The sequence below is a fragment of the Notolabrus celidotus genome, chromosome 12, assembly GCF_009762535.1.
Source record: "Notolabrus celidotus isolate fNotCel1 chromosome 12, fNotCel1.pri, whole genome shotgun sequence".
Lineage (NCBI taxonomy): Eukaryota > Metazoa > Chordata > Actinopteri > Labriformes > Labridae > Notolabrus > Notolabrus celidotus.
In genome coordinates, this window is record NC_048283.1 from 17801800 (window position 1) to 17813714 (window position 11915).

The 11915-nt window shown below is 40.3% G+C and overlaps 1 protein-coding gene across 1 annotated transcript; it reads left to right on the forward strand.

Moving 5' to 3' along the window:
- The first annotated feature begins 377 nt into the window (after positions 1 to 377).
- On the forward strand, positions 378 to 10928 carry LOC117823575 (metalloreductase STEAP4-like). Its single transcript, XM_034698807.1, has 10 exons — positions 378 to 894; positions 1233 to 1340; positions 1438 to 1508; positions 1622 to 1709; positions 5516 to 5794; positions 5937 to 6031; positions 6139 to 6249; positions 8273 to 8315; positions 8450 to 8614; positions 10102 to 10928. Exons 1-10 carry the CDS (start codon positions 694 to 696, stop codon positions 10357 to 10359), a joined length of 1419 nt encoding a protein of 472 aa, XP_034554698.1. The 5' UTR covers positions 378 to 693; the 3' UTR covers positions 10360 to 10928.
- Positions 10929 to 11915: the final 987 nt, after the last annotated feature.

Here is an 11915-nt window from a genome sequence, read left to right on the forward strand (position 1 = left end):
TTTAAAAATATGCATTCCTCATGTGCTCATATAAACTGTAACTTTCACTCCCTGCCTTCCTCTATGAATGTTTGTATTTGTTCAGCCCAAGCAGTGATTTGGTAAAACCAGAAAAACCTGAGCATTTTTGGCAGGCTGAGTGAAGTGAGGTTTCCCAGTGTTGCATTATGTGTAACAGATCGCCAGCTTGTTTCCCAGAAGTTAGTTAATGCTTGAAATATTGCCACAAGTGCTGGTCCAAGACAAACTTAAGCAACATAGACAGACGTGGAGTTTCCGCAAAGGAAACAGAGCAACTTCCCGACAACCTTGCCAGCAGAGGCACACATGCCTTCTACCTTTGAATGTGGAGTTTCCCCAGTTCGTTCAGATGTCACCCTGCTCCATGGGAGGGGATAGGGCAGTACAAAAACTCACACATGACTGAAGAATCTGTCAGACTGGGAGGATGGATTAGCAGTACAGACACTTGGGCTTCTTCTTTTCCTGACATTCTTTTTCCAGAAGCACCTTGGAAAGCTATTACTTTGAAGACTATTAATTTTTTTCATATCTGCCTTCAATATGGACACATTAGTCTGTCATATTTCATTATAACTTTGTCGCTTATTCAGAAATCCTGGTGGATTGTTTTGACCACAGGAGATATCTTCACAGTTTGCGTCAGACTTCTCAACGGATTGACTGAGCAGCATGTCAAAGGAGGTGAAGCCAGAGAGCGTGTCGCTGTGTCCTCTGGGTGCAGCAGCTGCCCCTGAACAGGAGCTGCTGTGCATTTTTGGGACAGGAGACTTGGGGCGTTCTCTGGGCCAGCGTCTGCTCCAGTCTGGAAGCAAGGTGGTGTACGGCAGCCGCAGACCTCACAGCTGCGGCCCTCTGCCCATAGGAGCTCAGGTACAACACAGCCCGGTGTCTATTCTGGCATGAACTTATTTAATTTCACAGTACATTTTCTAGTTACTTAAAGTAAGGCTGTGGACAAAAGTCAAAGTGCAATGCTAGAGCTGCAAAAAGGTAAGTTGTTATCAGGCTTTGGAAGTTGACTGAGTCACACCAGGTCACTGATGTTTGTCTGCACATGGGGCTCTGTTTGTTCTGTCTGCTGCATTAAGTTTAATGCAATATGTGCTTGACTAGTGAGCTATCAAAAACATGTTAAGGCAATTTTAAGTGAGTGTGCAACCAAGCGTAATGCATGCAGGATAATAGCACTTTGTTTTTGTGTCATCCAGGTGTTGAGTCATGCAGCAGCAGCCCAGTCATCCAGTCTGGTGTTTCTTTGTATTCACAGAGAACACTATGACTTCCTGGAGAGTCTTGCACCTCAGCTCAAGGGGAAGGTACATAATTTAGTGCAGTCAGAATCTTTTGTTTTATCCAAAAACTAGCATGATTTCTAAGTTTTTTTTCCAACCTGCTGGTTTTATTGATTGGAAGGTGCTGGTGGATGTCAGCAACAACATAAAGAAGAATCTCTACCTAGAGGCCAATGCAGAGTACCTCCAGAGGTAGGGCGGAATCTGGCAGTAATGTAATTACCTTAACTGTTGAGGGATCTCAGGGATCATGTGGTTTGAATCACCAACGTAACACTGAACATAGTTGGCCGTTTGCTCTGCAGGCTGATCCCTGGAGCTCATGTGGTGAAAGCTTTTAACACTTTGTCCGCCTGGGCCTTGCAGAACGGACCCTCAGACGCCAGCAGGCAGGTAAGAAATGTGTCAGCTTGTGAGTGTATTTCCAGTCACATGTGGTTAAAAATATCAGATACTCACTCTTCTTTGTCTGTTATTGAGGACTTCATTTTTCCCTAATGGGGACATATCTTATTTTAGAATAAGTCCTGCTTGTGTTCTTCCTCCACTGCAGAACTACAAGCTTTTTACCATTCCCCGTTGTGTTTGCACAGTAGGGTGTTGACCAACAAGTTAAAAATAATAGTCCCTTTCAGAGAGGAAAGCTTTTCAGTCCAAACTATATTATTAACTCATTTTGAAGTTTTGATCAAACCAAATCTGAGTAGAAGAAGCCAAACCAGTGGAGTCAGCCTTGTCTTTACTGTGAGTGCCATCTTTGATGTATCCTTGAATCAATTAACTCCACAGTCTCTCTCAGATCTGAGCTTCCATCACGTGCTTTGCTCTCCCGCTCTGTACTGCAAAGCTGCAGCATATGTGGGTTTTTCTGTTTCTTTATTTTTTTTTTTAAATCTGGTTTGTAGAATCCCAGAGGACAGAAAAAAAACCCACACAGGCGAGAGATAGAGTGTGTGTGTGCTATGGAGGGCATATGTTTATGTATTGTTGGGTGTCTGTGTATTCAGAACAAAGTAATTCACATAACATAGGTGTTAACTGAACATTATTGTTGCTTATGCCAGTTTCCTCTAAATTCGTTTTAATATTAATAAGAAGCCACAGGATCCCCAGGTACTTTACAGTCAATCCTCTGGAGTTACCCATCCTTTCATCAATGTGCATTCAAACAAAAAGAAATGCATGAATAGAAAAAAGTAATTTGGACATTACTCCTCACATGTCACCAGGGGTGCTGCCAGGGATTTTGGGCCCCATGAAAAAAATATCACATTGGGCCCCATCACCAAAGGCCACAAGAACCCTGTGCAACTGCTGTAACCACATCTCCAGGATCCAATCGACCCAGACGTGACATTAAAACAGACTAAATCACTCAATGCTTCAACCTCCCCAGCATCCCAAAACAGACTATAGGCTGTAGCTTAGCTATAGATTTGTTTTTTATAGGCTTTTGTAATAGTACAGATAGAGAGGAAAAAGAAGGGTTCACACAGACCCCCTTCAATAATGCTAATTGACATGCTACGTTGCTCACCTGCTGAGTCTGGTAGGGAGGGCGGGGAAACCCATTTAGTATAATTAGCTATAACGTAGTTCATCTCATTGTGGACATTAGACTAGCAAACAGGTTGATTTTAACCACTCAAAGAGTATACCAACCGGAGACAAACTGGTTGACATACTGTCGCCCTTTCTTCTCTCTCTCCTTTCTTTCCCTCCTTTTCTGGGACCCAGACTTTGTCTCTCCAGACATTTCAGCTGCCTTTAGCGCACTCTGTGCACTGTGCAACTTCTGTCTGACTGTGCGGCACAGCTGATTAGCGAGACTCAGGCTAGGCTATACCATTTCATGCCAATACAGGGGGGATTCATATGAATTTCCCCAAATAAAGTAGAGATCTCTGATATACATTTTATGAAGACAACGGGACCGTTTTTTAAATTACCTTATTCTGAATAAATTATGCTTTATTCTTCTTCTTATTATTATTATTATTATTATTATTATTATTATTATTTTCACCCCCCCTGTCAGTCATGGGCCCTTAGAATTATCCTAACTTTTCCCCCTATACGGCGCCACTGTGTGTCACCTTTACTGCTTTAGAAACTTTACGCGCCACATTTATCAACCTTCTTATAACTTCCACTTTATGTTTCTTATCTGAAATGTTTTCTTTGGCAGACACAAACTCTATACACTCTCAAGATAACATTTTGAAGACTTGTGCCTGCAAAAAAATAATGGTTATCTTATTTCTGTCACGGTGTGGGAAAAACTGAAGGAGGAGGACCCAGATTTAAAATAAAAGGGTTTTAATAATAAAAGAACAAAAGGTACAAACAAAACTACTGAAATGTCTACAGAACTGAAATCCAAAGTCCAAAATAACACAGAGAACACAAGAAGGACATACAACCTGAACTCCAGAAAGACGAACAATGATCCAACAAGGAACAGGGGGAACTGAGGAACTAAATACACAGAGTAATTAACACAGGTGTGCAGCACAGGACACAGGTGAAACTAATCAGGGTAATCAAAAAGGTGGGAAACACAAAAGGGCAGAAAGTAACTAACCTGGAAACACAGGGGATTCAGAACTACAAAACAGAGTACACAAGACAAGACTAAGAAACACAAGAAAGTACAAAAAGAGACATGGATCACAAAACACAACAGGGACACAAAGGATAACTGATACATGATAAACACAGGAGAAACCAAGGCATGAAACACAAAGGAAAAAACTGAACTAAACAGACTCATGAAAATTTCCTTCAATTCGGCAGGTGTACATTAAACACTTTGGACCAGAATATTAATATGCTTCTACACATCAGTTAAAAATGACCCATGTTCTCACAAATTAAGCATCAAATTATGATTCTCCTCAAGCCTGCATTATTTTTCAGGGAGCATTTTTTTTGTTGAAAAAAAAAGAAATGTTGAAAGAAGTCTATGGACACCATTGAATAGCTGCTCAAAAATGTATCAACGTCTACTTGAAGACTTTGATTAAACATCTATGTTAACACTAGGTTTCACCTGGAAATCTGCCTCAGTTAAAAGATTCATCACACATACATAAAGTAGATTATCAGGCAATTTCCAAGTTGCATATTGCAGCTGAAATGATTGTTTTACAATGCATCACAGTCACCAACATAAAATTAAAAGAGAGCAGAAGGATTCAATTACCCAGTGGCTGCTCACCGCTGTTGACCACTAAGCTCATACAGACGTCCAAGTCAGTTCTGTGATATTATTTCACTACGTCAGCAGAAACCCAGGGTCTTTACACCCTGTAGTCAAAAGCTGTGCAATGTGAAGTAGCCTACTATTGCATGCATTATTTCTTTTTTTCTTCTTCTTCTGTGGGGGAAAGTTTTAAATTGTTTTAATGTTTAGAACTGCTCCATTAAAAATGTCTCTCAACCCTCTTGTCAACGTCACACAGCCCATAACACCTTATTTGTAGTTTTCTATGCAGAATAAAACGCACTGTAATATCATCCTTGCATCTTGCATAGACGGGATTTCAACCTCAGCAGTTAAATTACTTTGAAGAAATACCAATGCAATTGTAATTTCCGTCCTTCTTTCAACCCTAAAATGATTCATTTATCAAGTAAACCAAACAATAATGTTTTTTTTTGATATCTTGATTTTGTAACTAAATTTTAGCTGGTTGAAAAATGGCTGAAATTAGGTCTGAGATGTTCTGACCCAATTTCACACTGTTTTTGTTGGAATCCTGCTTAGTGCTCACTGAATTGTGAGATTGAAGACAACCTAGGTCCAATAGGTCTGTGTCTTAGCACTCAGTATCAGCTCCAGGTCTTGAGCTTGTCCAGCTCGGATTTCTCTTTTCAGCCCGACCTTCTTTGCTTTTTTTTGTTTGTTAATTCCTGTCTTTTTTCTTACCTTTTTTCAGAGTGATTTGATTTCTGTGTTTGCACATTGAATCTGCAGTTTCATCCTCTTTTGTGGGCTTTGTCCCTTTGGCAATGACGTACAAATGACACAAGCTTTAAACTTACAAGAACATGACACTGATCAATTTAAGAAGCAATGTGCAAACAGCAGTTTTCTTAGACTTTGAATTTTTTCAAGACTTTCTTTGAAACATTTTTTTTTTAAATCTTAAGAAAGATACCAGTGAGTTAGGCCCTGTGTCTTTTTTGTGATCCAGGTGGACCTGTGCGGGAACAATGCGGAGGCCAAGCAGGCTGTAGCAGAGACTGCTACCAAACTGGGCTTTACCGTTCTGGATAGAGGGTCTCTGTCAGCTGCCAGAGAGTTGGAGGACTTCCCTTTACGCCTTTTCCCAGAGTGGAGGCTGCCACTGCATATCGCCATCGGCCTCACTGCCTTCTTCTTTTTCTATCTGCTCTTAAGAGATGTCATCTACGCGTATGTTGACCAGGGGAAAAACATCTCCTTCAGAATCATGGTCTCACTGGCCAACAAGGTAAAGACGTTTCAGCATCTAGTGCATCTGCATTTTCTCCTCATTGTTGCCTCAAAGTGTGATTGATAGAAAAAAGTAAACCATGATCTTGTGTATATCGTCCTCATAGTAACATCTTCTGTGTTTGTTCCCCATCCTTCAGGTGTTTCCAATCGTTTCCCTCATCATGCTGTCTCTGTGTTACCTACCTGGTGTCGTAGCTGCCATCCTTCAGCTCTACAGAGGAACCAAATACAAGTCAGACATTAACACGACTAACTGATATTTAGTGTCTGCACAGAGGTGTACTGTTGCCATCATCGTCTTCATATTGCATCACAGAAGGAAAACTCTGTGTGTTTCAGGCGCTTCCCTGACTGGTTGGATCGCTGGATGCTGTGCAGGAAACAGCTGGGACTGTTAGCACTTGGCTTTGCTTCTCTACATGTGCTCTACACTCTCATCATCCCCATAAGGTCTGTAACACACTTACTCCCCCTTAAATGTGTATGACATTTTCTTTTAAGTTTTGTTTATGTCGTCCACAGCATCAAATCAAAGCTGTAAATGTGGAAATAATTGAGTTTGCCAGTTAGCTGTCAGTTTTGTGCATGTAAAGCTAGCTTGAACAAATGTTATTTACAAATGCACAGCATTTAATTTTCCCATTGGAAAGATATTTAGTTTACACTTTACATTTAATCAGTTTTTTTTGTTGTTTTTTCGAGTTGCCTTACTCTGATGGGTATTTAGAAGATATTGTTTACCCTTGGGATTCAGGGCTGTTGTGCAGACTGCGTCACGTTTGGCCAGGTGTACACATAGACATGGTAACTGAGTGTATACTGTTATCACTGCTAAAAATAGGGGAATGATTACGAGGTATAACAGCAGTTATACTCAACAGAAGATAATACATTTGTATGCAGACAATTCATAGAAATGGCTTTCAAATCCACAGGGAGAAAGGAGTGAAAGAGTTTGAGCTCTTGAAAGAAATGGATTTTGATAAGAGCTGTTGAAAAAAGACCTTAGAACAGAGAATTATCCTTAAAAGAAAAAAATACTATGGTGGCTACTTCACACAAATAAGATCATTTCAATTACTAATCACAGACAAAAAACAAATTACTCACATTAGAAGTGTTTTAAGGTTTTGAGTTTATTGCTGTAGTCATTTCATACAGCTTTTAAACTGGACTTGCTAGATAGAAATAAAAATGTATAATAAAATCATATTTTTGTCATTTTATCAAGAAGAAGAAAACAAGAAGACACTGAAAAAAAGTGGAAACTTTGAAAAAAAAACTAACACTGATGGCTTCATCAGATTGATAGATATAATGATTGTTGATCAATATAATTTATTATTAGCAATAAAGACCTATTATTTTCCCCATCTTAATAGCTAATCCTCCCACCAGAGTATGTCCATCAGAAGTTGCTAAGTGATTTCAAATGGGACCACTCAATTTATTTAAAACTACTTCTTTTTTTTTTTAAGTTATATTTTTGGCCTTTTTTGCCTGTATTGTATAGGACAGCTGAAGAGAGACAGGAAATGTGGGGAGTAGAGAGCGGGTGGAGACATGCAGGAAATGGTCGACCAGCCGGGAATCCAACCGGCGACCCCTGCGACGAGGACTGTAGCCTCTGTATGTGGCACACTTAGACTGCTAGGCCACCAGCGCCCCTGAACCACTTCTTAAGGGTGCTTGTGTCTTTCTCTACTTCCTCAGCAAAGTCCCTCCATCAAATCAAATTTGGAGTGTTTTTAAATAATGTAAAGGGTGGTGTATAATCTAGCTGGTTAGAATCTGGATGCAAAGTGGAGGGTTCTCACCCTAATTTGCATAGCCACCTGTTCACAATACACTATCTTGCTACATTAAACTGAACATTCACACTGAAGGTAATGTTAGACTTGGTGAGTAGAAGTACTTATGCTGACTCAGTGGCTCTGCAATTGACACATCTTAAAACATATACAAAGCAAATACCACAACTTTTAAAATTGTTGCTACTCTCACTTATTGGTTTCGGTTAATTTATAGCCATCAGCTGCCCAGAGATGCCCTCACCAGCTCTTCTGAAACTGCCTGGATTACAGGACAGGATGTTGCGCCACTTTCCCCCTGTCAGAGATGGTTGTTGCCAAGTAGCTCTTCTGGCTGCTCTCACATCTGTGCTGATTAACTGCCATTATTACCCAAACTCCCAGTACCAGCCTGACACAGAAACAACCATTTTTGCTCCAGTGTCAACAGGCAGATGGACTTGTTTACGCAGATTGGTTTGATATGACGTGTGTAATCAGGCTGTCTTGCTGTTGAGAATGAATCACTGTTGTTATGGGGTCAGAATCAAGTATTCAAACATTCGTGGAATAATGTTCAGTCATTTTCTAAACGTGTAACAGTATCCAGTCTAGATATGGAAGAGATGAGACTTTTTTTCTTATGATTGTTTTCTTAATGGTTTTGTAATTTTCATCTCCAGATATTATGTGAGATTCAAGATTGCTGCAAACACCATCTCACAGGTAAGAAAGCCATGCATTTAAAGAAAAGATGAATTCACAACTCAGTTTGCAATCAAATTTGAGACGATTCCGGATAATTGAAACATTTCTACTGGATCAAAACTGGTCTCTGTGTTGTTTACTGTCCCTTTCAGATAAAGGAGAACCGAACGTCAGAGTTTGACATCACCACAGCCTGGCGTGCTGACTCGTACTACTCTATGGGGATTCTAGGTTTCTGCCTCTTTCTTCTTCTGGGAATAACCTCCCTCCCCTCTGTCAGCAACGCTCTCAGCTGGAGAGAGTTCAACTTCATACAGGTGGATACTGGCATGTGTGTCTGAGTCATTGCTGTATGTGGCTATCTGGTTGTGTTAGTGTGGGAGCTTCAGTGTTTCAGTAGATTCATAGTGACACATTATGGGCACAGAATACAGAGCTCTGCTTTCCCCGTGAAGAATGATGTGGAGCCTATCTAAATTTATCTAAGTCCCTGCATCCTGTTTACTGCTCGCTGGCGGCCACAACTTGAGCTGTGGAATGTTTGTCAGAACTTCCAGTGGAGCTGGCCCTGTGGTGTCCTCAGCAATCTGTCCAACAGCTCTGCCCTTGAGCACATGTTTATGTTTGTGCTTGTGTGTGGTATAACAGGAATAATTAAATAACAGATTGTGTAGTTAATGCATTTCAGCTGAATATATCATAGAATTTGAATCCTTTCCCTTGAGACCTAAAATGACTTCAAAAAAACAAACATACAAGGCTTCACACCTTTTTATAGCCAACTGATTTGGCACTGGAAGCCCTCAGAAAAGGAACTGAAAGGCTGACAAGCACACTGCAGCTCATTTTAGAGCTCTTTTATATGATATTTCACGAGCCAGCTTCTAATAAAACGAATACAAACAAGTTCATTGTGAAATTGAATTTAGGACGACTGATTAGCTCACCTCTACAGTGTGGCCTTGAAAAGCGGCAAATGACACGTAGATTGATGATTCATTTAACACAGAGACACTTGCTCCCAATATTGAATAGGGTGCTGGTTTTCAGTATGTATGGAAATGTCCTGGGAAGAAAAAAACACGTCAATTAGCAAAGATTGAAGCTCTGACTGAGTAGGACCTATGCACAAAGGGAAAAGGGTGTGTGAGCCAGATAGCAAACTTCCTGTGAAAAGTGTGTTAGTAATGTTTTACATTTTCAATGGTAATTTTATTCACGCTGATACTAATGTTTACCTTTTTTTGCCACTTTGACCAATTGAAAATTAAATCAGCCTCACCACAGGGAACAAACTCATTCATAAATGTAACTGGGTCATGTCAGCCTTTTTTTTCCTCTTCCACAGCCCTCCCCTTTACTCCCGCCTAAATTAGAGCAGTGCTTTAAATGTTAAGTTATTCATCAAATGTAATTTGGGGGGCATATATTATCCTTGGCCGTGGTCTTTAGGTTTTTGTTCGTGTGTGTGTGTGTGTGTGTGTGTGTGTGTGTGTGTGTGTGTGTGATGACTGCTTTCAAATGTGTGTGTATGTGGTTGCACATTCTCTATCTGCATAAGTGGTATTATCTCTATGTTCACACGTGCACACAAAGTGATGAGTGTGTTGGAGTGTGAGCACGTGTAGGTCAAAAGCTTGTCTCTGTAAAGGTCAGTGTATCACATTCCAGGATAGTGAGCCTATTACACAGCCATTAGTCATGTGTTTATCAGTGCAAGAGTGATTATGTGGATCTGTGAATGTGCCCATAATCAGTATCTGTTAAAGTGTGTGTCTAAATTTGTGTTTTTCATCTCTTCCAGTCCAAGCTGGGGTACCTGTCATTGTTCTTCTGCACATTTCACACCTACCTGTACGGCTGGGACAGGTTCCTTCGTCCTACCACGTACAAGTGGTACACGCTGCCAGGCTACATGCTATCTCTGGTCGTGCCGTCTGCAGTGCTGGTATTTAAGCTTCTGCTCCTCCTGCCTTGTGTGGACCGCACCCTCACACGCATTCGACAGGGCTGGGAGAGGTGTGATCCAGAGGACGACAGCAAGAAATCATTACTAACATAGGACTGTCACTATTACAGACACCAAAATAATGGTGTGTGCAGAAATGCAAACACAAAGACACTGCATCGGGTAATTCTAGGGTAATTGTTTTGAGATGTCAAGGCTGATTAATTACCCATATTGTTCTGGTTTGTATTGTCAATAAAACAACAAACAGACTATAACTCCAACTAGTAATCACATTGTAAATGTTCCTTTTTTACTCACAGTTTGCAATATAAACACAGGATACACAAAAACCTTTAACCAACTGTTCATAATCAATCAAGGAAACAGTCATGAAAGCAGCCATACTGCCTTTTCTTTTTACTTTATCTTTTAATAATACACAATGTGCTCATATACGTCTGTGCTATAGATGTCTGTAGTTCAGAGATCAGTGACTTTGTTGTAATTCCCTTATCAACAGCAGCAACATTTCTGAGTAACTCTGATTCTTTAACCTTTGTCTCTCCAAACTTCATCTACTGTACTTGGCAGCTTGAGTTTATTGATCGACTGAGCATATTTTTTATGTAAATGTATCTCTTTGGATTCCTTTGTAAAATAAAGCAATGATCAGATTTGGATTGAAAGCGTCATCTTGCATCTTTTTTTGTCTCGTCTATAAATCTCATCCTGTCTGAAAGCTCAGTCAAACTCCAACATTTTTTTTTCACTGCTGAGTTGAGTGTGCTCTGTCTCGTCCTCTCAGTCTGATCTGATCCCTCTCCAGGGTTCATCCCTCTGGCTGATCTGATGCTGTTCTCCAGGAAACATTTGCTCTGAGCTGCAGACTTCTCCCCAGTCACTTTACTGGATCTCATCACATCAGTGGAGAGAGGAGCTTGCTGACTCCATCACTGAAATCCTCTGCAGAGATGGTGTTATATTTGGCTGTGTCAGAAAAACTCTTGATGGAAGATATTTCAGTTGATCGTGACTGGAGCATGCAGATACCTCAAAATTAATCCAATTAAGAGGTGCTAAAATCTGCTGTTCCTTCAATGTTCACTTAAGGCTTAAACCCCATTTACACCCATGTTAAAATGTCCTTCTTTGCAGCAGATATTAACATGTTTACAGCCTTGTACCAAAAAACACATGAGGTCTGAATGGTGCATTTCTCTATTCATACACACTTCACAGGGGATGAACTGATCACAGGAGGGTTACAAGTTTTGCTTAATTTGGAATAATTAAGAGTGACAGGCACATGGTAGCTGTTTGCCAGGAGGCTAGGCCTGCCTTAACTCCACCTCTTTGCTTATAAGGTTGACAGTAAGTTAGGTAGTGTAAGCATTTTCAACATGGCGATCATCATCATTGGGCTTAACCCTCCTGTTATGTTCGTTTCTCACGAAGAGCAATAATCTTCCTGGGTATTTAATTATCCAAAAGTATCATAACCCCAAAAAATCCCAATCAACATGATTTTAATCTCATTATTAACTCCATTACTAACCATTTATGTCAATATTTGGTGCAATAGTGTTCTTTAATCCTCACAGATCATGGTTCAATGAGGATAACTCACTCGTTTTTCATGAAAATTCTTGTTAAAACTTTTTAAATGT